Genomic DNA, 25857 nt, shown 5'->3' with positions numbered 1-25857 from the left:
TTATATCTCACACTCAGATGATTTCTAGAGATAATTCTATCTCCTGTAATATAACTGCTAAACCTGGATCATGCTCAGGATCATCTAGGGAGCTGTAAGAAATACATATTCTTGCCTCCTCCACCCCACTCTAGTGTGATTTAGTAGTCTGGGGATGGGCCCAGAAATCTTTTTTTTAAAAGCTCAAGTGATTCTGATAAGCAGCCAGGTTTAGTGATTACTCATCTATAGTATGTCTTTCACTGGCACCTATATCAGCTGGATCAAAATGGGATATTAATACTAACTCATGGGTATTAAATGTTTTGTTTTTTTTTTAATGTTTACTTTGTGTTAGGCCTTCTGCTAAGTGTTTTACAAGTATCACTGCATTTAATTCTCACAACCATCCCATGAGGTGGGCTTTACATTTTACAGATGAAGAAACTGTACTCTATTTCATATGCCTACAGCAGATTCTGGATATTCTCCCAAGCAACCCACACAAGAGTCTGTGCTCATGACCACTATGTGTATAATATTAGATCAGGTAGGTGATTAAACTTCTTTTCTCATGTAATCTTATATTGCACACTTATTATTCAGTCAACATTCCAAACACACTTGCAAATTTTACTTGATCTGTTAAAGAATTAGTCTCTCTTGCAGCAAGTTTTATTTTAAGCTATAGCCAGGAACACTGTTAAAGAGAATAATCAAGATATTTGGTCTTAGTTGGCTATAATGAATCATCACAAAGTTTTTTCATTCACTCCTTCATTTTTATTCAATTAGACATTTATAAAGCATTAACTAAGTTTCTGCTATGTGCTAGACATAGGAATAGGAAATATTTGGTCTTGGTCTATTAAGATGAATTAACAAAGAATCACCACTAAGTTTGTTTAGTCATTCATTCTGTCAGCCAGCCATAAGGAAAACATTTATGAAACACCTAACCTACTAAGTGAAAGATACTGAAAAAGGCCTAGAAATACAGCAATACACTAGAATAGGAGACAGATCTCGGTAAAGTATACACATTTGGAGTCAACAGCATAAGTGAAGTTTCTGAATGAGTATGAGAAGAGGATCTCATAGACAGAAAACTATGAACTAGTGGCACCTGGCTAGCTTGGTGGGTGAAGCATGCAACTCTTAATCTTGGGGTTGTGAATTTGATCCCCACATTGGGTACAGAGATTAGTTAAAAAATAAAATCTTAAAATCTTTAAAAAAAAGGGAGCAGTGCCTGGGTGTCTCAGTCAGTTAAGCATCTGGCTTCAGTTCAGGTCATGATCTCAGGGTCCTAGGATAGAGACCTGTGTCAGGGAGTCTGCTTCTCCTTCTCCCTCTCCCCTTCCCCCAGCTAATGCCCAGCCCCCCGTAATAGATAAATAAAATCTTAAAAAAAAAGGAAACTATAAACTATACACTTAATAATGAATAGAGGCGAAGCTAGCAAAGAAGACTAAGAACTGAGAAAAGAAAAACAAGAGAGTCTGGTGTCATGGAAGCCAAGAGCACAGAGAGCTGGGCAAAAAGATGCTGAGATATCGGGAGTAGGAAGAGAAAAATCCAGATGTGAACAAAGACAATTCTCTTTTCAAGAAATGTGACTGGGTAAAGAAGGAAATATGCACACATTTTTTAAGGGCTGAGGAGCACGTAGAGACAGAAAGGTTGAATATAAGAAGGAAACCGGAGTAACAATAGTACATGGTTTGAAAAGTTGGAGGAAATTAGATCCAGAAAACAGGTGCAGAGGCTGGTCCTAGAGAAAGTAAGAACTTTTTTTATTCCAACAAGGAGGGAAGACATATGTATAGAGAAGTAGGTGTGCCTGCAGATTTGGTAATAAAAAGTTGTATCAGTTTCTATCCAATTCTTGGTCAAAAAGGAGACAAGATCACCTGTTGGGTTAGAAAAGGAGGAAGAAGGATTTAAATGGGGGAAAGGAGGTGGGTTGGCTATAATGAATCATCACAAAGGCTTGACGAGGGTAGAAGTTTGAAAACTGTTGGAATGGATATGTTGTCTATGTTGTCTAGAGAACACTGTAATTTTTAAGGGCTGTTGAAAACCCAGGTGGAACAAGTGATCATAAATTTCTACAAGTACCAGTCTGGTTATATCATTTTCTCCAGCAATGCTTGATATAGATACGTGAAAGAGAGAAAAATGGCAAGAAACTAAACTGAAATAACAGACCATGGAATCTTACCTGGAAAGGGAATAACTAATAAACAGGGCTGCTGGAAAGGAAGGAGGAAAGGTCCAGGTGAAGTTGAAAAACAAGTATAATCCATTCTGCAATTTTTTAAAAAGATTTTATTTATTTATTAAAGAGAGATACAGCACAAATGGCAAGAGTGGGAGAGGGAGAAACAGGCTCTTCACTGAGCACGGAATCTGATGTGGGGCTTGATCCTGGGACATGGCATGAGCTAAAGGCAGATGCTTAACCAAGTGAGACATCCAGGTCCTCCCCCTTCAGCAGTTCTAATGTCTTTTTTGTTGTTGTTGTTTAAATTTTATTTATTCATCCATCTGAGAGAGAGAGAGAGAAAGAGAACACAGGCAAGTAAGAGGGAGGGGCAGAAAAGGAGGGAGAAGAAGAGGGAAAGAATCCCAAGCAGACTCGGTGCTGAGTGCAGAGCAGAACAAGGGGCTCAATATCACAATTAGGAGATCGTGACCTGAGCCAAAACCAAGAGTCAGATGCTCAACTGACTGAGCCACCCAGACACCTCCTGATCTCTTTTTGGTATATTTTCCCAAGAATATGCAAGTTTGAAGTTCACAACCTTTAATTCTTTTGTTTGTTTAATTAAGTAAACTCTACATGCACTGTGGGGCTCAAACTCACAACCCTGAGATCAAGGGTCAGGTGCCTTACTGACTGAGCAGCCTGGTGCCCCTGAAGTTCACAAACTTTAAATTTCAAGGATGTGAAATCCTAGGTCAGATTTATGTTAGAATGAATTAATAATCAAGGCCTTTAGTTATCATTAGTTGTTGGCAAATATTTCTTAATTCTCATCCTAGGCACTTTGTAGAACTGTAGCTCCTGATGTCTTTGAAGTTGGGTTGAGGGAGGGGCAATGAAATTTGAGCAAAATGACATGAATCACTTCCAGATATAAGAAATTACAAGTAGCACACAATTTACCATTCTCTCATTCTGCCATAGCAACCTGTGTTTCAGATGGGGGCTGCTCAGTCTGCCTAATTCCTAGAATGAGGAAGATACAGAGCACTGCTTTCAGTCAACCCACAAAGGGCATGTTGAGTGAGGGATAATTTTTAAAAATATTTATTTATTTATTGTGAGAGAGAGCACAACCCCAGTAGGGGGAGGGGTAGAGGGAGAGAATCTTTCAAGCATGTTGCCCGCTGACAGAGGAGCCCCAAGCAGGGCTCAATCCCACAACCCATGAGATCACAACCTGAGGTGAAACCAAGAGTCAGACGCTTAACTGACTCAATTTTTTTTAAGTAGGTTCCATGCCTTGGGACGACTGGGTGGCTCAGTGGTTGAGCGCTGGTGTGATCCTGGGGTACTGGGATCAAGTTCCACATCAAGCTCCCCACAGGGAACTTGCTTCTTCTTCTGCCTATGTCTCTGCCTTTCTCTCTGTGTCTCTCATGAATAAATGAAATCTTAAAATAAAAAAACAAAAGTAGGATCCACGCCCAATGTGGGGCTAGAATCCACAACCCTGAGATTGAGCTCCAAGCTCTACCAGGTGAGCCAGCCAGGTGCCCAAGTCAGTGATAAATTTTAAGCCACATAAGAGGGTGCAGACTGAGGGCTATGAAAGGGAAGGAGAGAATAAGAGGAAAAGAAAGGCAGACTTTCAAAGTATGAGAGCAAGGGTCTCCTCCCCATCTGCCATTTCTGGTTCATAAAGCAATTCTACTTACACATCTCACTAATCTTCAAAACTTGAAATGTATAAAATCAAAACAGTTGCTCCACAAATTAGCAGTCCTTCTCAGCTTCCCTACTACATTCAGTGACATTTTCATTCTTTTGGTTCTCCTGCCTCTTCTCTCTCTTCATCTTATTAACCAGCCCATTAATATCTAGTAGAACGGCATGCATTCACACTCCACACAAGTTTTCACCAAGTCTAGCCAATTCTTCTTTTGCAATGTCTCTCAGATCTGACCCTTAACTCTTTCTATGTTCATGGCAACCACCTTGATCTATAAGGACTATTTTTTTAAAGATTTTATTTATTTATTCATGAAAGAGAGAGAGAGAGGCAGAGACATAGGCAGAGGGAGAAGCAGGCTCCATGCAGGAAGGCCGATGTGGGACTCCATCCTGGACTCTAGGATCACTCCCCTGAGCCAAAGGCAGACGCTCAACCGCTGAGCCACCCAGGCATCCCTACAAGGACTATTTTTATCTAGCTGCACTAGAATATAAGTTCTATAAGAGAAGAGATTTCATTCGTTTGGTCACCCCTTATTCCCTGGCAAATGGCAGGCACTCAACATTATTAATGAATAAATAAACGAAGAAATCTAATCTATCACTAGTCTTTTCCCACTTTTATCTATTTCCAAATGGTAGTGACAAACATCTTGGCAAAACTTGTTTTCCATAAAAGTCTTTCTTCTAGTCAAAATCCAATAACAGAATACTATTATCCATAGTGTGGAATCTAAAACTCATCTACCAAACATTTAATGCCTTCTGTAAGGTGGGCACCACTTTATCCAGTTATCAGAAATCATTTCCTTGACATAATCAAGCCAGTTTTAATCATCTCTAATTTAAACTACTTTTTTCCTATGCCCATGGATCATCAGCAAACAGAATGTCCTTTCCTTTCCTTTTTACTACTATAAATTACATATTTTCCTTTAAAATAAAAGCCAAGGCTTAATCTGATTCTACAATATCATGATGTTAATTTCTATAGACAGAAATTTCATTATAAAAAAAAATAAATTTCATTATATTCACTATCCTTTATCCTTCCACATGTTCCCAATTTTTTATGCCATTAGGACCTAATCACACCTTCCACTTCCAGGCTCCCTCTAATTTAGTCATATTCCAGCCACCTCCTACCAAAACTACCCACCACCGTCGTCAAATCCTGTTTTAGGTCTTTTTTTTTTTTTTTTAATTTTTATTTATTTATGATAGTTACAGAGAGAGAGAGAGGCAGAGACACAGGCAGAGGGAGAAGCAGGCTCCATGCACCCGGAGCCCGATGTGGGATTCGATCCCGGGTCTCCAGGGTCGCGCCCTGGGCCAAAGGCAGGCGCCAAACCGCTGCGCCACCCAGGGATCCCGTGTTTTAGGTCTTAAGCATGCATTTAATTTCTTCCTATGTTAATTTATTCAGCATATATTTATTGAGTAGAAATTTCATGCAAGTCACTGTTCTAAGCACTGGGGACAAAGCATATCACAAAAACAGACAAAAATCCCTGTTCTTGTTGCATGATTATAATATTTAATATGTAATATTTATCACAATAAACAAAAGAAGTCATAGGATAGAATTGAAAGTGCTAAGTGCTGTGGAGGAGATATATTAGAGATGGAAAAGAGGGGAAGGCCTTAACAAAAAGGTAGTAAAAACTTTTAAGAGTGAGAGTTACCATGCAGCTATCTAGGAGTGTGTCCTAGCCAGAGGGTACAGCGAATGTAAAAGCCCTACCGCAGGACAATGACTGATACTCCAAGGAACTGATCAAAACGGCATGTGTAGTATGAATGAAGTAAGCAACAAGAAGGGTAGTAAGAGATGGGTCAGAGAACTGTGAGGTAAACAGATGGCCTAGGGCTGTGGACCACTAAAAAGACTTGGACTTATTCTGCAATTGGTATGGAAGCAGCAAGAACATCTTAGGCAAATAAGGAATATAATCTAATTGATATTTTAACATAGTGCTGTGTTGAAAACAGATTGAAGCAGGAGTAAGGACAAAAAGGAATCTAGTTAAGCTATCACCAATAATTTAGGCAAGAGATGATGACAATTTATTTTATTTCATTTTTTAAAAGATTTTATTTATTTATTCATGAGACACAGAGAAAGAGAGGCAGAGACAAAGGCAGAGGGAGAGGCAGGCTCCATGCAGGGAGCCCGATGCGGTACTCAATCCCAGGACCCTGGGATCAAGACCTGAATCAAAGGCAGATGCTCAACTACTAAGCCACCCAGGTACCCAGATGATGATAATTTAGACCAGAATAGCAGTAAAGGAGGTAGAGAGAAGTGTCTAGATTCTGGATTTATTCTGAAGCTAAGCTAACAAGATTTGCTGATAAACTGTGGAGCTGAAAAAGAAAGTTTCTAGAATGACTCCAAAGCTTCTGGCCTAAGAAACTGACAGGCAGGAGTTGCCATTAACTGAGCTTAGAAAGACTGTGAATAAAAGTTTTGGGGTAGGGAAAAGATGAGGGATTTGGCTCTAGAGTGGTTAAATCCAAAACTATCCAAGAGGACATGATGAGTAGAGCTGGATATCAAGGCTGGAATTTAAGAGAATAGTCTGGGTAAGAGATATAAATTTGGAAATCAATGTATAGATGGTATTTAAAGATGTGGCAGGGTGAGCTCTCTCCAAGGGACTGCAGGTAGATAAAGAGGTTCAAGGACTAAGCCTTAGAGCATTCTATTTAAAGAGGAACCAGAAAAAAAGAATGAGAAGGAATGACCAGGGAGGTGGAAAGAAAGCAGTATTTCCTGAAAGCCAAAATGAAGAACATGTTTCAAGGAAGAAGAGAAAGTAATCAACTATATCAAATGCTGTTCATAGGTGAAGTAATAAGATGATAATTAAGAACTGACAACTGGATTTTAGCCAACACTCAAATACTGAATCACAGATGGTATGATGAGGGCAAAAGCCTGATTAGAATGAATTTAAGGGAATATGCTTAAGCTGTTTTCAGAATAAGCTACCAGACTTACTTTCAACAGTAATCCTTCTACCGACCAAAACTGGGTTTCAGCTCACTTTTTGTGAAAGTTATCTTAACTGATCATACTCATTACTTTCAAATAAAAAAATGATAGAGTCAGCCCTTAGTTCTTTGATACTAATTCCCCAGAAGTAATTATACTAAGCTCACTTTAGTTCTCAGCACCTTGAGTGACTTTATGTCCTAGATTTTCTAAAGGTTCCAATTTAATATAATATTCTGTTAACAAAAAGGATCCTTACACATGCAATTAAACATTTAATTTCATGCCACTGTAATAGTTTTTATATTACATTTTTTTCTCAAGTCCAGAAAATTCTCTTTCAGCCAGGGGCTGGGGAGAAGGGCAAAGGAGAGCTTTGTTCAATGGGTATAGAGTTTCAATTTTGCAAGATGAAAAGGTTCTAGAGCTCTGTTGCACAACAATATGCATATAGCTATACACTTAACAATAGTCAGGATGGTCAATTTCACGTTATGTGGTTTTTCACCATAGGTTTTTTTTTTTAATTCTTTTTCAGACATGATGTCCTGATTTTCAATTTGGAAAATATGGACAATATGCTGCTAATTCAAATCTCTAAATGAAAGCATTACAGGCACCATAACATCATCTGAGGAGTAAATGTTTTTTTGTTTTGGGAAGAAGTACAACTTAAAGAAGTAAAATTTGTTAAGAAACTTTCCCCACTAAGCTTTAAACTAGTTTAAATTCCTTTAAATTCCTTTCTTCCAGTTAAGGTGAAAGATAACATATGGTATTAGGAGACCAGCATAAGCTACCAGAATGGGTCACTACTAAGTAGAAGGTGTATAAGCATAAAACCACCTTGCAAAATTTGGTATGGGAAAGTTTACATCTGTATTTTTAGTCATATACCACCCTTCCATTCTTTGATTTCAGTTGTTCTTTCTATCTTTATTAAACCTCCCTCATGCAATCAATGCTAACAAAGTATTACACATAAGGAAAGATTGTGACTAGGAAGAACCCAATAACATAGTGCTTAAACGAACAGCTCTTAAGCTTCCTAGGTCTAAATTTTAAATTCGTAACCTATTGTTACCTTGGACATACTGCTTGTTAACTTCTCTGTGCTTCTGTTTCCTCATTTGTAAAATGAGAATATTATTTGCCTCACAGGGCTGAGATAAAGAAACTGTTTACAACAGTGCCTGGCACATACTAAGTGCTTAATAAATGTTAGCTAGTAGATTATCTTCTTTACTGTTCCCAGTACCTAGCATGGTGGTCCCTCAAATTTATTAGCCTTTTTGGCCAAAACAATACATTGGGAATTTCACAGAATTTCCTAGCATATTACTTTAGTCTCAATTCCTTTTTTGCTGGCTTGAAGCTACTTACCCCCTATAAATAAGCATACTTTGGATTATTTTCTCCTAAGTGCTTCCACTTCCACTGAAGCTTCAGCTTTTTTCCCAACTCACAGTTAGTGATCTTTCTGTTAATGATCCCTTTAAGAGAGCCACCTGTACACTGTGAACTTTTTCTAAGTTGTTCATTAAAAATGTTAAGTATGACCAGTCCCAAAATTAACCCTGTGTTTCCCACTGTTTATCATAATTCTCCATCTGAGAAAGTAACCAATGAACAGTAAAAACAACTACAGTAGAATTAGGAATCAGAAGACCTAAGATTTTAGATCCAACATCAGGTACTAGAGACCAGAGGTAAATAACTTTTAAAAGCTTTAGTTTTCTCATCTATAAAATGAAATTGCTTGGGGTTTAGCTATGAATAACATAATACCTTGGGGTTTAGCTATGAATAACAAATATACCAGTCTTTCAATTCTACTAGTCTCTATTCTTGGGGCCATTGTTTTAAATATAGATCCACAGTTCTTGACTAAACTTCTGCAACAACGTATTTCCTAACTGATATTGATTTCATTTTCTTTTCTCTATAATGATCCTCTATACTACACCCATACTATCTTTGCAAAATACAAACTTGATTATATTGTTCCCCATCACCTAGAAGGTGAAATCAAAACTCCTTAGTTTAAGATTTTTAAGAAAAAAAAAAAAAAAAAAAAAGATTTTTAAGAGTCTGGCTCCAGAGAGATAAAATCCCACATATATGGTTAATTGATTTTTCAGTAAGGATGCTAAGACCATTCAATGGAAAGAAAAAGAATTTCTTCAACAAATGGTGCTGGTTAGACTCTTATCTTGTACCATATAGGAAAATTAACTCAAATGTATCAAAAACCTAAATGGGGGGGGGGGGGCAAAAAAACAAGCAAACCTAAATTTAAGAGCTACATCTATAAAACTCTTAGAAGAAAATATAGGGGAAAATCTTCACGACCTTTGATTTGGGAATGGTTTCTTCATACCAAAAATATAGGCAACAAAAGAAAAAATAGATAAAATTGGATTTCATAAAAATTAAAAGTTTTTGTGCACCAAAGGGTACTATCAACAGAGTGAAGAAACAACACACAGAAGAGAGAAAATATCTGCAAATCATAAACCTGAAAGGGGTGTAATGTCTAGAATACATAAAGAACTCCTACAACTCAACAAAAACCAAATAATCCAATTAAAAATGGGCAAAGGATTTGAATAGATCTTTCTCCAAAGATAAAAATGACCAAGAAGCACATGAAAAAATATTCAACATCATTAATCATTAGAGAAATGCAAATCAAAACCACAGTGGAGTACCACTTCAGACCCAGTACGATGGTTTTTTTTTTTTTAAAGAAGTTCTTTTTTTAAAAAAATTTTTATTTATTTATGATAGTCACACAGAGAGAGAGAGAGAGAGAGAGAGGCAGAGACATAGGCAGAGGGAGAAGCAGGCTCCATGCACCGGGAGCCCGACATGGGATTTGATCCCGGTTCTCGAGGATCGCGCCCTGGGCCAAAGGCAGGCGCTAAACCGGCTGCGCCACCCAGGGATCCCCAGTACGATGGTTATTAAAAACAAAACAAAACAACAAACAAACATGCTGATGACAATAAAAGGAAACTGGAACCCTCGTGCATTGCAGGTAAGAATATAGGATTGTGCAGGCACTGTGAAAAATAGTTTGGTGCTTTCTTGGAAAATTAAACACAGAATTACCATATGACCTAGCAATTCCACTCCTCTGTAAATACCCAAAGAACTGAAAACAGATTCAAACAGATCCTTCTACATCAATGTTCAAAGTAGTAGTATTATTTACAATAGCCAAAGGGTGAAAACAATTCAAGTGTCCGACAACAGATAAATGTATAAACAGAATGATACACATTCTATCTCAGAATGATAGAGAGAGAGAGAGAGTAATATTATTCAGCCATAAAGAGGAATGAAGTTCTGATACATACTACAACATGGATAAACCCTGAAAACATTATGCTCAGTGAAATAAGCCAGACAGAAAAGGACAAATATGGTATGATTCCAGTTATATGAAGAACTGGAATAGACAAATTCATAGAGACAAAAAGTAGAATACAGGTTACCAAGGGCTGGTATATTGCCTGCCTAATGGGTACAGAGTTTTTGTTTGGATGGTAGAAAGCATTCTAGAAATAGATAGTGATAATGGTTATATATCATTGTGAATGTACTTAATGCCATTAAATTGTAAATTTAAAAATGGCTAAAATAGTATTTTTTTTTTAAAGAGGGAGGAGGAAACAGGCAGAGGGAGGGGAAGAGAGAGAATCTTAAGCAGGCTCCATGCTGGGCTTGATGTAAGGCTCGATCTAACAATCCTGAGTTCATGACCTGAGCCAAAATCAAGAGTTGGACATTTAACCAAGTACCCCCAAAATAATACATTTTATGTTAGGTATATTTTACATGCCACTCCCCTACTGAACTACCTGACCTGTGAAGGTACAACAGACTTTCAATCTTTCCTGGTTTCATTTATGTTTCTTCTCTCCTTATCTCTAAGTTTGGTGAACTACTCTTCATGCATTAAGATTCATCTTTAGTGAATTCTTCCTTTCTTGACTTCCTGAAGCAGTTAATCTGTTATTCCTTTGTACTCTCAACTCTTTGTAAATAGTTCTACTATAGCATGTAATCATGCAATATGGATTATTTCTCAATGTGTATTTCCATTACATTGAGTTCCTTAAGGACAAGTATTGAATCTTATCCTTCTATGCCCAGCACCTAGCACATGGTAGATACTCAACTTTCCCAAAGAAATAGCTTATGCATATAGCATGCTTTGAAAAAATCAGAAAGCACTATGTCAGTAAAAGGACTTATTTCATTTTACCTTTTGTGAATTTATTTATTTAGGTCCCTCAAACTCAACTCTCCTAAATTTGTACTTTTTTTCAAACTAACTTCTAATCTTCTAACTTTCTAACTATCTTAAGTCATAGCACCCCCATTAGCTGGGCTATACAAACCAATATCAAGGGATTCATCTTTGAATCCCCATCACACATCAAATGTATTATAAAATCTTAATTCTATTTCTATTTCTTTTTTTTTAAGATTTTATTTATTCATGAGAGACAGAGAGAGAGAGAGACAGATAGAGAGAGAGAGACAGAGAGAGAGAAAGGCAGAGACACTGGCAGAGGGAGAAGCAGGCTCCAAGCAGGGAGCCCAATGTGGAACTCCATCCTGGGACCCCAGGATCACGCCCTGGCCAAAGGTGGCGCTAAATCGTTGAGTCACCCGGGCTGCCCTCTACTTCTATTTCTATGCTTTAATGATCCAGTGTTTCTCCATCAAGTTGCTATTGGCATTTGAAGCAGGACAATTGCTCATTGTTGGGACTCTCCTGCAATACAGAACATCTACCATTCCTACCTCCATGTCTAAATGCCATTAATGTTTCCCTGTCATTACTGTTAACAAAAATGCTCCCTGAGGCTAGTATTGACTAGGTTAAGAATTGCACTATGCTTAGTTGAAGACTGTTATCTCTTACTTAGACTACTAAAAAATTTTTAAATAAAAACCTTATCATTATTTTCCCTACATCTATTTTTCTTCCTTCAATCAATTCTCTATTCTGCCACCAGAATAAATGTTTTAAGCTCAGTTTGATCAAGTAATTCCTCTACTCAAGACCCTCAGTGTTTCTGGTCTTAGGAGAAAACATTTAGTCTTTTGCCATTAAGTATGTTAGCTGTGGGGCTTTAATAGATATCCCTTATAAATCTGAGGAAGTTTCCTTCTATTCCTATTTTGCTTAGAATTTCTATCATAAATAGGTATTAAATTTTGTTAAATGCATTTTCTCCAAGGATATACAATCTTACCAATTGTATCTAACATTGTACTGGTGATCCTAACCAGTGCAGGAAGGCAAGGAAAAATAAAATAAAAATCATCCAATTGGGGAATCCCTGGGTGGCTCAGTGGTTTAGCACCTGCCTTTGGCCCAGGGCGTGATCCTGGAGTCCCGGGATAAGTCCCACATCGGGCTCCCTGAGTGGAGCCTGCTTCTCCCTCTGCCTGTATCTCTGCCTCTCTCTCTCTGTCTTTCATGAATAAATAAAATATTTTTAAAAAAATCATCCAATTGGAAAGGGCAGAGGGGCCCCCTGGGTGGCTCAGTTGGTTAAGCATCCATCTCTTGACTTTGGCTCAGGTCATGATCTTAGGGTTTTGAGATCAAGCCCCGTATCAGGTTCCACATCTAGTGTGGAGCCTGCTTGAGATCCTCACCCTCTCTCTCTCTCTCTCTCTCTCTCAACCCCCCTTTGTTTCTCCCCCTGCCCAAGAAAGAAAGAAAGAAAGAAAGAAAGAAGAAGAAGAAAGAAGAAAGAAAGAAAGAAAGAAAAGCTGTCTTTATTTGTAGATGACATGACCATGCACATAAAGAATTCTAAGGAGTCTACAAAAAGAGCTACTACAAATGAGTATTATGGCTTTTTTTGGATTAGGGTCAGGTAGGCTTTAATCCAATATGACCAGTTTCTCTATAACAGAAAACAGAATTAGGGAAGAAAACACCATATGAAGTGACAAAGACACACAGAAATATTGGGAAGACAGCCACAGAAGATGGAAACAGAGACCAGAGTTCTGCTGCCATTAGCCAAGGAACACCTGATGTTATCAGAAGCTAGAATATTACCCCTAGAGGTTCCAGTGGGAACATGACCCTGACAACACCTTAATTTTGGCCTTCTCCAAAACTGTAAGACAGCATGTTTTGTTTTGTTTTTCTCTTTTTTTCAACTTTCTGTTGTCTTATTTTTTTAAGGATTTATTTATTTACAGAGACACTGAGAAAGAGAGAGTGGAGTAGTGGCAAAGGGAGAGAATCTTCAAGCAGATTCCCCACTGAACAGAGTCCAATATGGAACTTGATCCCATGACCCATGAAATCATTACCTGAGCCCAAACTAAGGGTAGTAGGCTTAACTGACTAAAGCACCCAAGTTCCCAAGTTTCTGTTGTTTTAAGCCATTCTGTTTGTGGTACTTTATTATAGCCCTAGGCAACTAATACACATTAGTGAATACTCAAAAGTTATTTAATTTGTTGGTGAGATAACTGCTCTTACATAATATTATATAACTTATTTTATATATACAATTTTAGATATTTTTTCTTTTCAAAAAAGATTATCTATCTATTGATTGATTTACTGGGGGGGGGGGTGGCAGGCGCACACACAAAAGAAAGAGGGCAGAGGGAGAGAATCTTCAAACAGACTCCCCGCTGAGCACAGAGCCTAATGTGGGGCTTGATCTCACAACCTGTGAGATCATGACTTGAGTCAAAACCAAGAGTCAGTGGCTTAACTGACTGAGCCACCTAGATGCCCCTAATTTTATATATTTTTAAATATAGGTATAAAATACTGTGTAGCAATATAGTTTACTGGGAAAAGCAAGGGTTATTGTAATCAAACAGTCTTGAGTTTTGTTTTGTTTTTAAAGATTATTTATTCATGAGAGACACAGAGACACAGGCAGAGGGAGAAGCAGGCCCCTGCGGGAAGCCCAATATGAGGACTCGATCCCGGGACCCTGGGATCACGACCCAAGCCAAAGGCAGGTGCTCAACCGCTGAGCCACCCAGGGGCCCAGACCTGAGTTTAGAACTCTGCCTTAACTTTCTTAAGCCTCTTTCTTTACTCATAAAATGAGGAAGATTAATGAAATAAAATATGTAAATGCCTGTCCAGTACAGAGTATGACATCCAGTAATGCTGGTTCCTTTCTTTCCTGGGTACATTGGTTTAGTTAGTCTTGTTAGTATTGTTCTCTTTAAACTTGCGATATTAAACTGACAAAAATATATTGAGCACTTACTCTATACTAAAAAGATCTTTGAAACCTGTCCCCGCTTTTCTTTTTTGTCCAAGGTTCCCTGTAGGCACAGACTAGGTTTGCAATAATTTCAGTTTCCACCATGGCTTCAAGGTTCTCTGATTCCTAAATAACTTGATCTAGCTTTCTTGCCCTATTTTTTCCTGGCCAGATAGCTCCTCCTTTGAACAATGTTACCTCAGTTAACTTCCATGTCTGATTCTTTGTGGCAAACTAGGTCCTTCCCCTAAGGATGAATTCAAAATTTAATCTACAGGAAGCCTTCTGTATTTAATATAAAATGATATTTGCCCCTTATCATTTCAATCCTGTATGTCTAATTTAAATTCACCTTCGGGCAAAATTTCTTCTCATTTAATGATTAACAAAGGCCTCATCAACTAACATTTTTCACTCTTATACTTGACTCTTTTGAGCATTTTGTACTGATCTGTCCTGTCCTTCCTTGAACTTTTTATCCCTTGGCTTCAATAACACCTATCCCTCTCTCATCCTATCCCTCTCCTATTCAATGTTTATATATCCTGTGCTTCCATTTTTAACCCTAATTTAATTTCTTTATTCATCAAATATGTTTGAGTTTCTATTTTGGGGCAGTACCTATGCTACATACTGTGGATGCAGCAGTGAACAAGAGAATGGAAACAAATACAGTGGAAATGATTCTACAGCTTATAATTGAACAGGGAATATGAGGGGAAGATCTAACCCAATTTAAGGGTTTTGGGGAAGACATTCTTGAGAAAGAAAGTTTTAGCTGCATCCTAAAAAAAGATGAGGCTTTAGTGAGGTAAAGAAAGAGAGAGAGGTTTGGAGGAATAAGAAGCTTGGAAAAGATGAGAAGACTTCTGAATGGAAGACGCTGCATGTTTCAAAGCACAGAATAGGAAAAACCATGGAGTGTTTGAGGATGTAAAAGTTCGGTATGTGCAGTGGAGGGAACCAAAGGGAGAATAATCATATTTGATGCTGGACTGCAAGGCTGGAGTCAGACTGTGAAAAGATTTGTAGGCTATGTTAAAGGCAATAGGAAGGCACTGACTAGCTTCTTCACCACCTTTTGTGACATGCTTAATTTTTATTTTTAGACAACTTCACTGATGTATAATTTACATATACTTAAAGCATACACTTTGATGACTTCTGATAGCTTTATACATCCACGTAACCTCCACTACAATCAAGATAGAGAATATTTTTACCACCCCCTCAAAGTTTCCTTTCATCCCTTTGTCATCCCTTCCTTTACCTCTGGCCTCATGCAACAATGGTTCTGTTCTCTATCACTATAGATTAGTTTCCTTTTCCTAGAAAACTATATATATACTTTTTTTTTTCCTAGAAAACTATATAAATGGAATCCTAAGTATGTACTGTTTTATGCTGGGCTTCTTTCACTCAGCACAATGGTTTTAGGATTTATCTATGCTGTTGGGTATATCAGTAATTCATTCTTTTTTATTGTTGAGTAATATTCTACTCTACAGAAATTTATCACATTTTGTTTATCCATTAGCTTGCTGATGCACATTTGGGTTTTCCAGTTTGAAACCTTTATGAATATAGCTACTATGGATGTTTGTGTATAAACTTTTTGTTGTGATCATGTTTTTATTTCTCTTGGGTAAATACCTAGGAGTGGATTGGCTGGGTCATATGGTAGGTATATATTTAACTTAATAGAAACTGCTAAGCAGTTTTCCAAAGTGGTTATACCATTTTATTCTCCCACCAGCAGGAGATGAGAATTGTAGCTGCTCTACATCCACACTAACACTTAGTATTGTCTTTTTAATGATAGTCATTTTATGTACAACATGATGGGACAACTCTACATTATGCTATGCTCATCACAGGTATAGCTCCCATCTGACAAACAATGCTATTGCACTACCATTGACCGTATTCCCTATGCTGCACTTTTATCCCTGTGACTTAATTCATTCCATAACTGGAATTCTGTACCTCCTAATCCTTTTTACCCATTTTCCCTACATGTTATCTTCTTATTATTGAGTTTTAGGAAGTTTTTATATATTGATACAATTTTTCTGTCAGTTAAATGTATTGTGAATAATTCTTACAATCTGTGTCTTGCTTTTTCTTTTAAAAAACAGTGCTTTTGGGAGCATCAGGGTGGCTCAGGTCATGATCCCAGGGTCCTGGGATGGAGCCCCACATCAAAGAAGTAGGCTCCTTCTCCCCCCTCCCTCTGCCTGCCGCTCCCCCTGCTTGTGCTCTCCCTCTGTCAAGTAAAAAAATTAAAAAAATCTTTTAAAAAAATAATTAAAAACCAAAATAGTGTTTTTTGAGTTTTTAATTTTGATAGTCCAATTTATCAATATTTTTCTTTATGGTTCATGCTTTTTGTGTCCTCAAAAATCCATTTCGTGAGGGAATAGAAGGCTAGCTGAGGACAAAGCACAAGCTGACACCCTACAAATGATCTGTCCCTCTCCTCCACAGATGGGATGCGTGTAACATTCCTTAGGCTAGCAATCCTTGTCATTCCCTGGCTTGTAGATGGATCACTCCAGCCAAGGCCTCCATCGTCTCATGGCCTTCTTTCCTTTGTGTCTTTGTGTAATCATGTCCAAATGTCCTCTTATAAGGATACAAGACATTGGATTAGGGTCCACATTAATCACTTGGTACCATCACTATGGACTATGAAGAATTCATAGGAAAAGATTTAAAATATGGTCCTTCCTCAAGGAACTTAAAATTTTGTTGAAAAGACAACATTAACATATAAGAAGTTACCAGTGAAATACAAAAAACAAAATCAGTGTGGTTCAAACGGTAAATGTAGTTAGTGTATAGGAAGGAAAAGCAGGCTCTGGGGCAGAAGTCCCCCACAGAGATCAAAAGCTGGATAAAAGATTGATAGAATATATACACAGAAAAGACGTAAGGTACTGAGAGTCAAGCAACAGGAACAAAAGTACAAAAACAGGAATTAACATGACACAGAAAGGCAGGTGGGGAGACAAAAGTAAACAAAACATGTCTGGATAACAGTTTGAGTTAGGAGAGGGTGGGAGCAAAAGGTAGTTGAAGCCACTCCATGGAAGACCTTAAAGGTTAGACATCAGAATTAATACAGTGACATAGCCACTCTGAAAGGAAGGTTTGAGGAAAATCAGATGTGCTTAAAGGGAGGAATTGACTGAAAGAAATAGAAACTGGGGAAACGAGAATACTGCTGTTTTGATTTTTTTTTTTTAAGATTTTGTTTATTTATTCATAGAGAGACACAGAGAGAGGGGCAGAGACAGAGGGAGAAGCAGGCTCCATGCAGGAAGCCTGACGTGGGACTCAATCCCAGGTCTCCAGGATCACACCCCAGGCTGCAGGCGGCGCTAAACCGCTATGCCACCGGGGCTGCCCTGCTGTTTTGATTTCAATCAAATTCTCTATTCTGCAACCAGAATGTTTTTTAACTCAATTTTATCAAGGAACTCCTCTGTATGTCGAATCAGAGCATGAGATGCTAGGAATCAAAGATTACACCAAAATTTCTTTTTTTTTTTTTTAAACTTTTTTTTTTTTTTTATTTTTATTTATTTATGATAGTCACAGAGAGAGAGAGAGAGGCGCAGAGACACAGGCAGAGGGAGAAGCAGGCTCCATGCACCGGGAGCCCGATGTGGGATTCGATCCCGGGTCTCCAGGATCACGCCCTGGGCCAAAGGCAGGCGCCAAACTGCTGCGCCACCCAGGGATCCCTGATTACACCAAAATTTCTAATCTCAGTCTTAATAATGGTTGCATGGCCAAGAAGATATGACATATAATATGGAGAGGAAGTATGAATTTTATATGGTTTATGAATAATTTGAGGTCGCAATTAAGTGACATCTAGAACTTGGCCAGATTATGACTAGTGCAGCAGGGGCAAAGGCAGGAATTATCATGTGCATATTAGAAGAACTGTAGGAGGCTGATCCTCAGATCACATTGGGAATGGCAGGCTCTGGGAGTCAGCTAAGAAAAATATAGGAGGTGTCAACTAAGCCTAACTAAAAATGGACCAGGAAATAGGGGAGGAAAAAAAATCAAACAATAAGGGGCAAAGGGTAAAGCAGTTATGCTGGAGGTGGGACCGGATCAAGGCAGGAACTCTCTTCATCCTGGAAAAGCAGGATGTAGCTATGGAATAATAATAGCTAATACAACACTTATTGAACCTACCTTTCTTTTCTTTTCCTTTTCTTTCCTTTTCTTTTCTTTTCTCTTCCTTCCTTTCTTTCTTTTCTTTTCTTTTCTTTTTTAACATATGGTAGGCATTATCCTGAGCATGTTAATAAATTTATTCATGTAAACTTTATAAGAATGAGAGGTAATTATTATTGTCCTCATTTTACAAATGAGGAGAGTGAGGCACAGAGAAGTTAAGTCATTTGCCCAAGGTTACACACATCCTAAATGGCAGCACCAGGATTTGAGTCCACAGTAATAAATGTTAACTATGTGCCAAGGTTTTATACACACACCACCACACACTCTCCCTGACGATATTTTTTGGGGAAAGACAAAAAATGTAGTATGCTTCCCATCCTTCTTCCCATCCTCCTTTCTGGCACATAACCTTTTTCCTATTTAACCAAAGGTATATACTGCCTCAGGGAAGATTGTAGTTGTTAAAGGCAAAAGAGATTTTTTATTATTCAGCTCCAAACCTCAAAAAAATGCTTGCTTGCTGCTTTCTTTCCTTTTTTTTTCTTTTTTTTTTTTTTCATTTGTAATAACACAACAATTTGGAGGAGGACTGTCTCTACATTCTAACAGCTCCTTTTAATTATCAAGAACTTGACTTGGTTCATGTGGACCACACAGCTGTAATATAAGATACATGCACGAAGAATTCAAGGTCAGATAAATGCCTTACACACTGGAAACAGAAAGGTCCTTTCTGACAGAAAGAGGAAAGAAAGGCATTCTGTATGTCATAGATTCCTCCTTCTTATGGGCTGAACTGTGTTCCCCACAAAACCCATATATTGAAGTCTCAACCCCCAGTACCTCAGAATGTAACCTATTTGGAATTAAGATCTTTAAAGAAGTGATTAAATAAATTGAAGCCAGTAGGGTGGGGCCCTAATCCACTATGACTGGTGTCCTTATAAGAAGAGGAAAAAACACTAGGGATTCCTGTGCAAAGGCAGGGGGCGGGGGGACGGACAACTCTGCGATAACAAAAGCCAAGGAAAGAGGCTCCAGAAGAAACCAATCTGCTGCACTTTAACCTTGGATTCCCAGACTCCAGAACTATGAGAACATAAATTTCTGATATTTTCAGCCAACCAGCCTGTAGTATTTTGTATGGGTGTCCTAGCAAACCAATACAACCCTCTGGGGGAACTCCTTTAAGGGATGGTAAATAAGATAAATATGAGGAATGTCACAGAAGTGGGACTTGCTTCTTACTTCCCCAGACAACTTAAGCTCCCTTAAGTTATTTCTGTGTTCTAACAACTCAGGGAACAGAGGTAACAGACTGAAAATGGCAGGACAGTATAATAAATTGGAAGAAGTCCAATATCACCTTTCTGATTCCTAGACTTCCAAAGCTCATCTGACAGTAGCAGTGAGCACACCTAGCATCTAGATCTTCGTCTCTAATACCATTTTCCTATAAAACGAACCAAGTCTTCTTGGAGAAATTGCTAATTCTAGGACTGGGGCACAAAATATACAAGATGAGCCTGAAGCATCTTGTATGGCCAGAAAGGAAGGAAGGGACATGTCACAGCAAAGAGTATTACATCAAAGGGATATAAGAGGCATCTCAGAGAGCTTCCAATGGTCAAAGTTGGAACAATTTGAGCAAAAAAATAAGTGGCAATGGATTACAACCTGAAGTACAAAACAAGTATCCATGAGTCCACACTAATATAAATAAATGATCAAGTAAATTAATAAACGAAGGAAAAGAGACAAAGGTCCACACAGAAGAATTTTAAATAATTTATACAAATACTCTTATCTTAAAGAGATAGAGTATAGCTCCCACTCATTAAGTGTGGGCTGCACATAGTAACTTCCTTCCAAAGAGTACAGTAAGGAAAAAGAGGAAAAAAGAGTAATTTTATGGTAGAGAAACATGACAAATACTACCTCAAGCCAGGTGATCAAAGTTAACATCAACAATGGTAAGTCATTTTGAGAGATGTATCACTAATATGGTATGATAAGAATGACACTTTACCTCTGTGATCTTCTTCCTCAATACCATAAAAACCATAATCCCAATCGAATCCTGAGAAGAGCATCAGACAAATCCCAGTTGAGGGATATCTGACCAGTAATCTTCAAAACTGTCAAGGTCATCAAAAACAAAGCCTGAAAAACTATCACAATCAAAAGGAGCCTCCAGAGACATGATAACTAAATGTAATGTGGTACTCTGGATGAGATCTTGAAACAGAAAAAGGACATTAGGAAAAACTGAGGAAACTGGAACAAAGTATGGACTTTAGTTAATAATAATGTATCAATAGGGATTCATTAACTATGACAAATATACCATACTAATGTAAGATGTTAATAATAGGAGAAACTAGGCGTGGAGTATATGGAAATTCTCTGTACTATCTGTGCAGTAATTCTATACATCTAAAATTGTTGAAAAATAACAGTTTTACTCGCCGGAGTGAGTGTGGCGAACAGGGGGGAGGTTTAGAGGGAAAGGGGAAGCAGACACCCATTAAGCTGGAGCTGGAGGAGGGGCTTGATCCTAATCCTGAGAGACTCAGAGATCGTGACCCCAGCCAAAAACCAAGAGTTGGCTGTTCAAATGAATGAACCACCCAGCCATCCCTAAAAGTTTATTTAAAAAAAGGAAAAGAAAAATATAGCCTGAGCAAAGACTGCCTTGACAACACCTGCTACACATATCCTAACTAAAGCAGCTCAGCAAGGCAAAGGGATTTTTAGTGCGAAACATCTATCGGAAAGACAGTTGTAAATGGGGAGTGATGCCTCCATAGGATCACAGTCTTCGAAAGACTATTAAAAAAGTACCTGGCTCAATGGTTGAATGTCTGCCTTCAGCTCAGGTTGTGATCCTAGGGTCATGGGATCAAGTCCCTGCATCAGCATCCCTGCAGGGAGTCTGCCTCTCTCTCTCTCTCTCTCTCTCTCTCTCTCTCTCAATAAATAAATAAATAAATAAATAAATAAATAAATAAATAAATAAAATCTTAAAGAAAAAAAAGAAGAAGTACCTAGTCAGGCATCCAAACACCACCACTGATACATAAGATAAAAACCCTTGAGAACAACCAAAACCACATGCAGATCTGAGGTCACTGTCCACATTGCCGTGGGAACATATAAAATTTAACCTACACCTCAGACACTACCTACCACAATGAGAATGTTAACAGGACACCGTAGGATGCAGTTAAGGAAATCTAACTTGACTGACTTAAACAATTAGGTAATTTTTTTTTTTTTATCTCATATAACAAGTGCCAATATTCTATTACAATATTCTACTCTATAATCTTCAGTGCCTCACCCATTCCTTAGCTAACTCTCCTGGCACTTTTGTAGTCTCCATTTATCATGTATCACATGCAGGAGGAACAATATCTGACAGAAGATCATCTCTTCAAGTGAGACTCTTTGGAAGAGGACCTGTCAAGTATTTTGCAGAATGTCATTCAGTTTGAGTTTGATGCTTTCTCATGATTAGACTGGGGATTTTTAGATTTGGGATAAGAATACTAAAGAGAAGCAAGTGCCATTCTTTTAAGGAAACTTCCCCTCACAACTCATCAGCCACATCATAGTCCCCTTCCTAAATTAATCACGGAAGAATAATGAAATTACCATAATCAGTTTAGACCAATCAGGACTTAGCCCTGAATCACAAAGGGAATGATATATACTAGACAAAATAGGGCTGGTCTGCAAAAATAAAGCATATGTGAATGGACACTGAGCAGGCCACCACCAGTGTCTGTAGGTAAAAACCCTAAAAGGCAGAGCCTCTACTCAAGAGACTGCATTAAATGAACAAGCCTGTTTTAAAATGAAAGAAACATTTTTCATTGTCCAATTTACTTCTCCTTCCTCCAACACTATCACCACCCAGAGGGATTTTCAGATCAGTTATTGAAAATAAGAAAGTTTCAGGCTTTGTTTTTTCTACAATCTGATGTGCAATGTGTCAAGGTCGATACTTAAATATCTCAGATCTGTACAATATCCAGGTAGGTACTGTGATCCCCATTTTACAGATGAGAAAATGACCTCAAAGTAGTTAAATAAGTTGCCCAACATCACATAACTACAAACTGAGTTAGAATTCTAAGCTATATCTCCAGTCTTCAAAGCTTGAAATGTTTTTTAAGCTACCATATACTCTCCCAGATATCAATGGAGTAGCAGCAATAAAGGAAACATCTCTGAAAGATAACTTTCATCTATAGCTCCTCTAGACCAAGGCTACCCTCTCTATAAACAGCTCAAAGCCCCCTCCTTAGCCTCCAAAAGAAACCTGCACAAGTACTCCAACAAAGATGTTATAGCTAGCTCAAAATATGGAACTAACATACAAGTAAGATTAGATTTGTGAGCTAGTTGCATAAATTATCCAAACAAAAGTAGTTAAGATACCTAGGGCAACATTTCCCAAACTAGTGTGCTTTGCTGGATTCTTCTCTAGCATGATAACAAGTAGGCCATGAAAATAGTACTCTGTGATCAAATTAACTGAGAGACTAGGCTAAACACAATTAAACAGGCTTATCAACCACAAGAGCTTTATACACTACCAGGCATTATGAATTCCAAGAAAAGCATATTCTACTTATAATGTTTAGCATTTATCTCCAGAAAAGAAGGTTTTCCTTTTTAATCCTGACCACCTATAAACAATTCCTAGGAGAGTATTCTGTTTAACACCATTTTGAGAAATACTACCCTAAGGGGAAAGCAAAGGCCCAAGAATAGAGTTCATTATTAAGGGGCTGGAGGCAAACAAACAAATCCAATAAAGAATATAGTGAAAAAGGCAGGAAGCAAATCTGGAGAGTTCAATATTATAGAAGCAAGAAAGGAGATGGCTTCTAAAAAGAGACAACAGAACCAAACTATCGAGAGATTAAACAGATTGAGAGTAAAAAATTGTTCAGATTGGACTAGGAAAACTGTCACTTGTGACCTCTAAGAGAATAGCTTCAGAAAAGGGAAGGAAAGAAGGATGTGCAGGCAGAATTTTAGAAGAGTAAAATGGAAATGATAAAAGAAGTAGATGAAGCATTTCTAGACGACCAATAATTGTGGTTTACCAGTGAAAGTAAGAAAAGTAATTGGTTGGTTGGGAGAAGGTGGTATATAGAGAAATGAAAAAAATTTAGAATGGGTGCACCTGCACCTGGTTAAAGGTAAAAGTGAAAATATACTGAAAGAAACTGATAGTTACAGATCATTAGATGGAAGAAATGAAACCTAGAGTATAAAATGACTAGAAAAAACATATCTCTCAGATTGGAGAGAATTTGAATAGACCTTATTTTAATACCCCCAAATTTCATAGATTTCTGCCTACTCCACCCAGGAGAATTTTTCAGTCTTTAGCGTTCAGTGTGTAGCATGTGTATAAATTTGCTGATTTGTTGCTCCTCTCAGAGGACGTCTATGTTGTGGGCAAAAGGAGAAGGTTATAGAGCAGCAATTACCTGAGGGTCCCAACCTGTACGAAAATAAGAAGTCAGGTGGAGGCAGATAACAGTAAGGAAGTTGAAGCTGATGGAGATTTTAACTTATAATGACTTAGTACGAATGATTTTGATACAAAACTAAAACTTACAGTAGGAACATACAAAAAAGTAATGTGAAGATGACCAAAGAAGGGTCCAGAAAAAAGGAATCTACTTAACCTACTCAGATCTTTTTCACAACTCTGCTATACCAACAGAAGTTGCATAAGTCATAAACTAATAATGTAACTCCAATATGCTGGAGAGAAAAAAGACTATTTAGTAGCAGGTCTAGTTACAGTCCAGCTTTAAACTTTTTAAATCAAAACTTTGTATGTTTTCCATCTACATAAAATGCCAACCCCAAGAGCTACTTAGGCATGAAATTTTTCGCTTTTATTTAAGAACAATAAGGACACTGACATGAGATTCTGTTGCTTAGGACATAATCATAAATTCTATCTTTTAGGCTAATTTCATTACTTCAAATTGAGTACATAACTTTGGATTAACTATATCTAAGTCACAAGTGTGGCCCATATATGGCTCCAGAGTCCATTTATCATAACATTTTGAACACAAAAAAGGCAGTAACATCGGATTCTTCAACTGTTTAATATATCAGCCTACAGAGTTCAAGAAAAGTCATACTGCTTAAAAATATATATATAAGTACCGGAGTCAGAGGAGGCCCCAATCTTTAAATAAAGAAATTAATACTGATCAGTGTGCACGGAATCCTTATTCCAGATCTGTGTATCTGTAAACCCAAGGCAGCCACATAGGCCAGATGACTACTACTGCCAGCTCAGCAGCTGAGCTTGGTGAAAAGGCGGCATCCACACACACAGGCCACTCTTGAGAACCAGAACTTATGACCAGTTTCATCTGGTAGATCCTGGAGAACGTGGCAGTGATAAACCGGGAAAAGTCTGGCAGAAACAGGGTTGTTGGCGGTAAGGGGGGCCTCAGGGCTGCAATCCTGGAAGGCATAAAGCAGCCGCGGCGGGCTAACCCCCCCCCCAACCCGGGGCTGAAAGAAACTATGGGGGTTGAGAGGGGAGGGGAGGGCTCGTCCTTACCTTGTCATCCTCGCATCTTTTCCCCAGGCCCTCCCTGGCCTGCAGCCGGCTGCTGAGGCGGCCGTAGTCGGCCTCCTTCTGGTCGATCTGTTTCTTGTGCGAGTCCACCAGGAGCAGGAGGTCTGAATTGCGTTTCTCCAGGCGCCCGCGGGCCACCTCGGTGCGCTGGACCTGGCCCTGCAGCTCGGCCACCTCCTCCTGAAGCAGGACGTGGCGGGAGGAGATACTCCAGTAGTTGAAGGCGAGGACCGCGATGACCACCAGCAGCACCACCAACACGAAGGAGGGCAGGCGGCCTGCCCGCCGGTTAGTTCCGAAACCCACCATGGGGTCGAACTGGGCTGTGCCCTCGGGCCTCGCCGCCGACACCTGCGGGCAGAAGCTCAGGCCTTAGCAGCTGAGTTGCCGGGGGGACGCGGCCCCAGGGCCGGCCGAAGGAGGAGGCGGGCCAATCTGCCTGCCGGCTAGCCGGAGAAGGGGGCGGGGTCGCAAGCCGCAGGCCCCTCCCCGCCCCCCCTCCTCAAATCCGGTCGAAGCGCGTTCCCAAAGCTTCGAAAACGACCCTGCACCAGCCGGGTGGAACCTGGAGAACCCAGCTGCCCGCACCGGGGGCCCAACACCTCAGGGGCGGGGGGCGGGGAAAGGTGCCGGAAGGGGGCGGGTTTAACTCTGGCCCCGCCCATTGGCTGGGTCCGGGTCGCTTAGGCGAACATTGCCTAGTTTCCGCCGACGCCCCCTCTTCTCGCGAGAAAGTGAGTTTCTCTCGCCCTTTATATTCTTATCTCGCGAGTGTTATCGCTATTGGGAAGTGTTGTGTTGATTTTGGTCCTCTGTATAAGCTCTT

General features: G+C 39.0%; 1 protein-coding gene across 3 annotated transcripts in view; it reads right to left on the bottom strand.

Moving 5' to 3' along the window:
* Positions 1 to 25857, bottom strand: part of GOLM2 (golgi membrane protein 2) — a 99752-nt gene that overhangs the window by 73679 nt on the left and 216 nt on the right. For 2 of the 3 annotated variants that reach the window (XM_025472958.3, XM_025472957.3), the window contains exon 1: positions 25014 to 25656. In XM_025472958.3, coding sequence (XP_025328743.1) covers positions 25014 to 25340 — 327 coding nt within the window. In that variant the 5' untranslated portion in view covers positions 25341 to 25656. Of the gene's footprint in view, positions 1 to 25013; positions 25657 to 25857 lie in introns of those variants that run through there. The other variant, XM_025472956.3, reaches the window with a different exon arrangement.

This window comes from Canis lupus, chromosome 30 (assembly GCF_003254725.2).
Source record: "Canis lupus dingo isolate Sandy chromosome 30, ASM325472v2, whole genome shotgun sequence".
Classification (NCBI taxonomy): Eukaryota; Metazoa; Chordata; class Mammalia; order Carnivora; family Canidae; genus Canis; species Canis lupus.
This window is presented reverse-complemented; position numbering and strand designations above follow the sequence as displayed.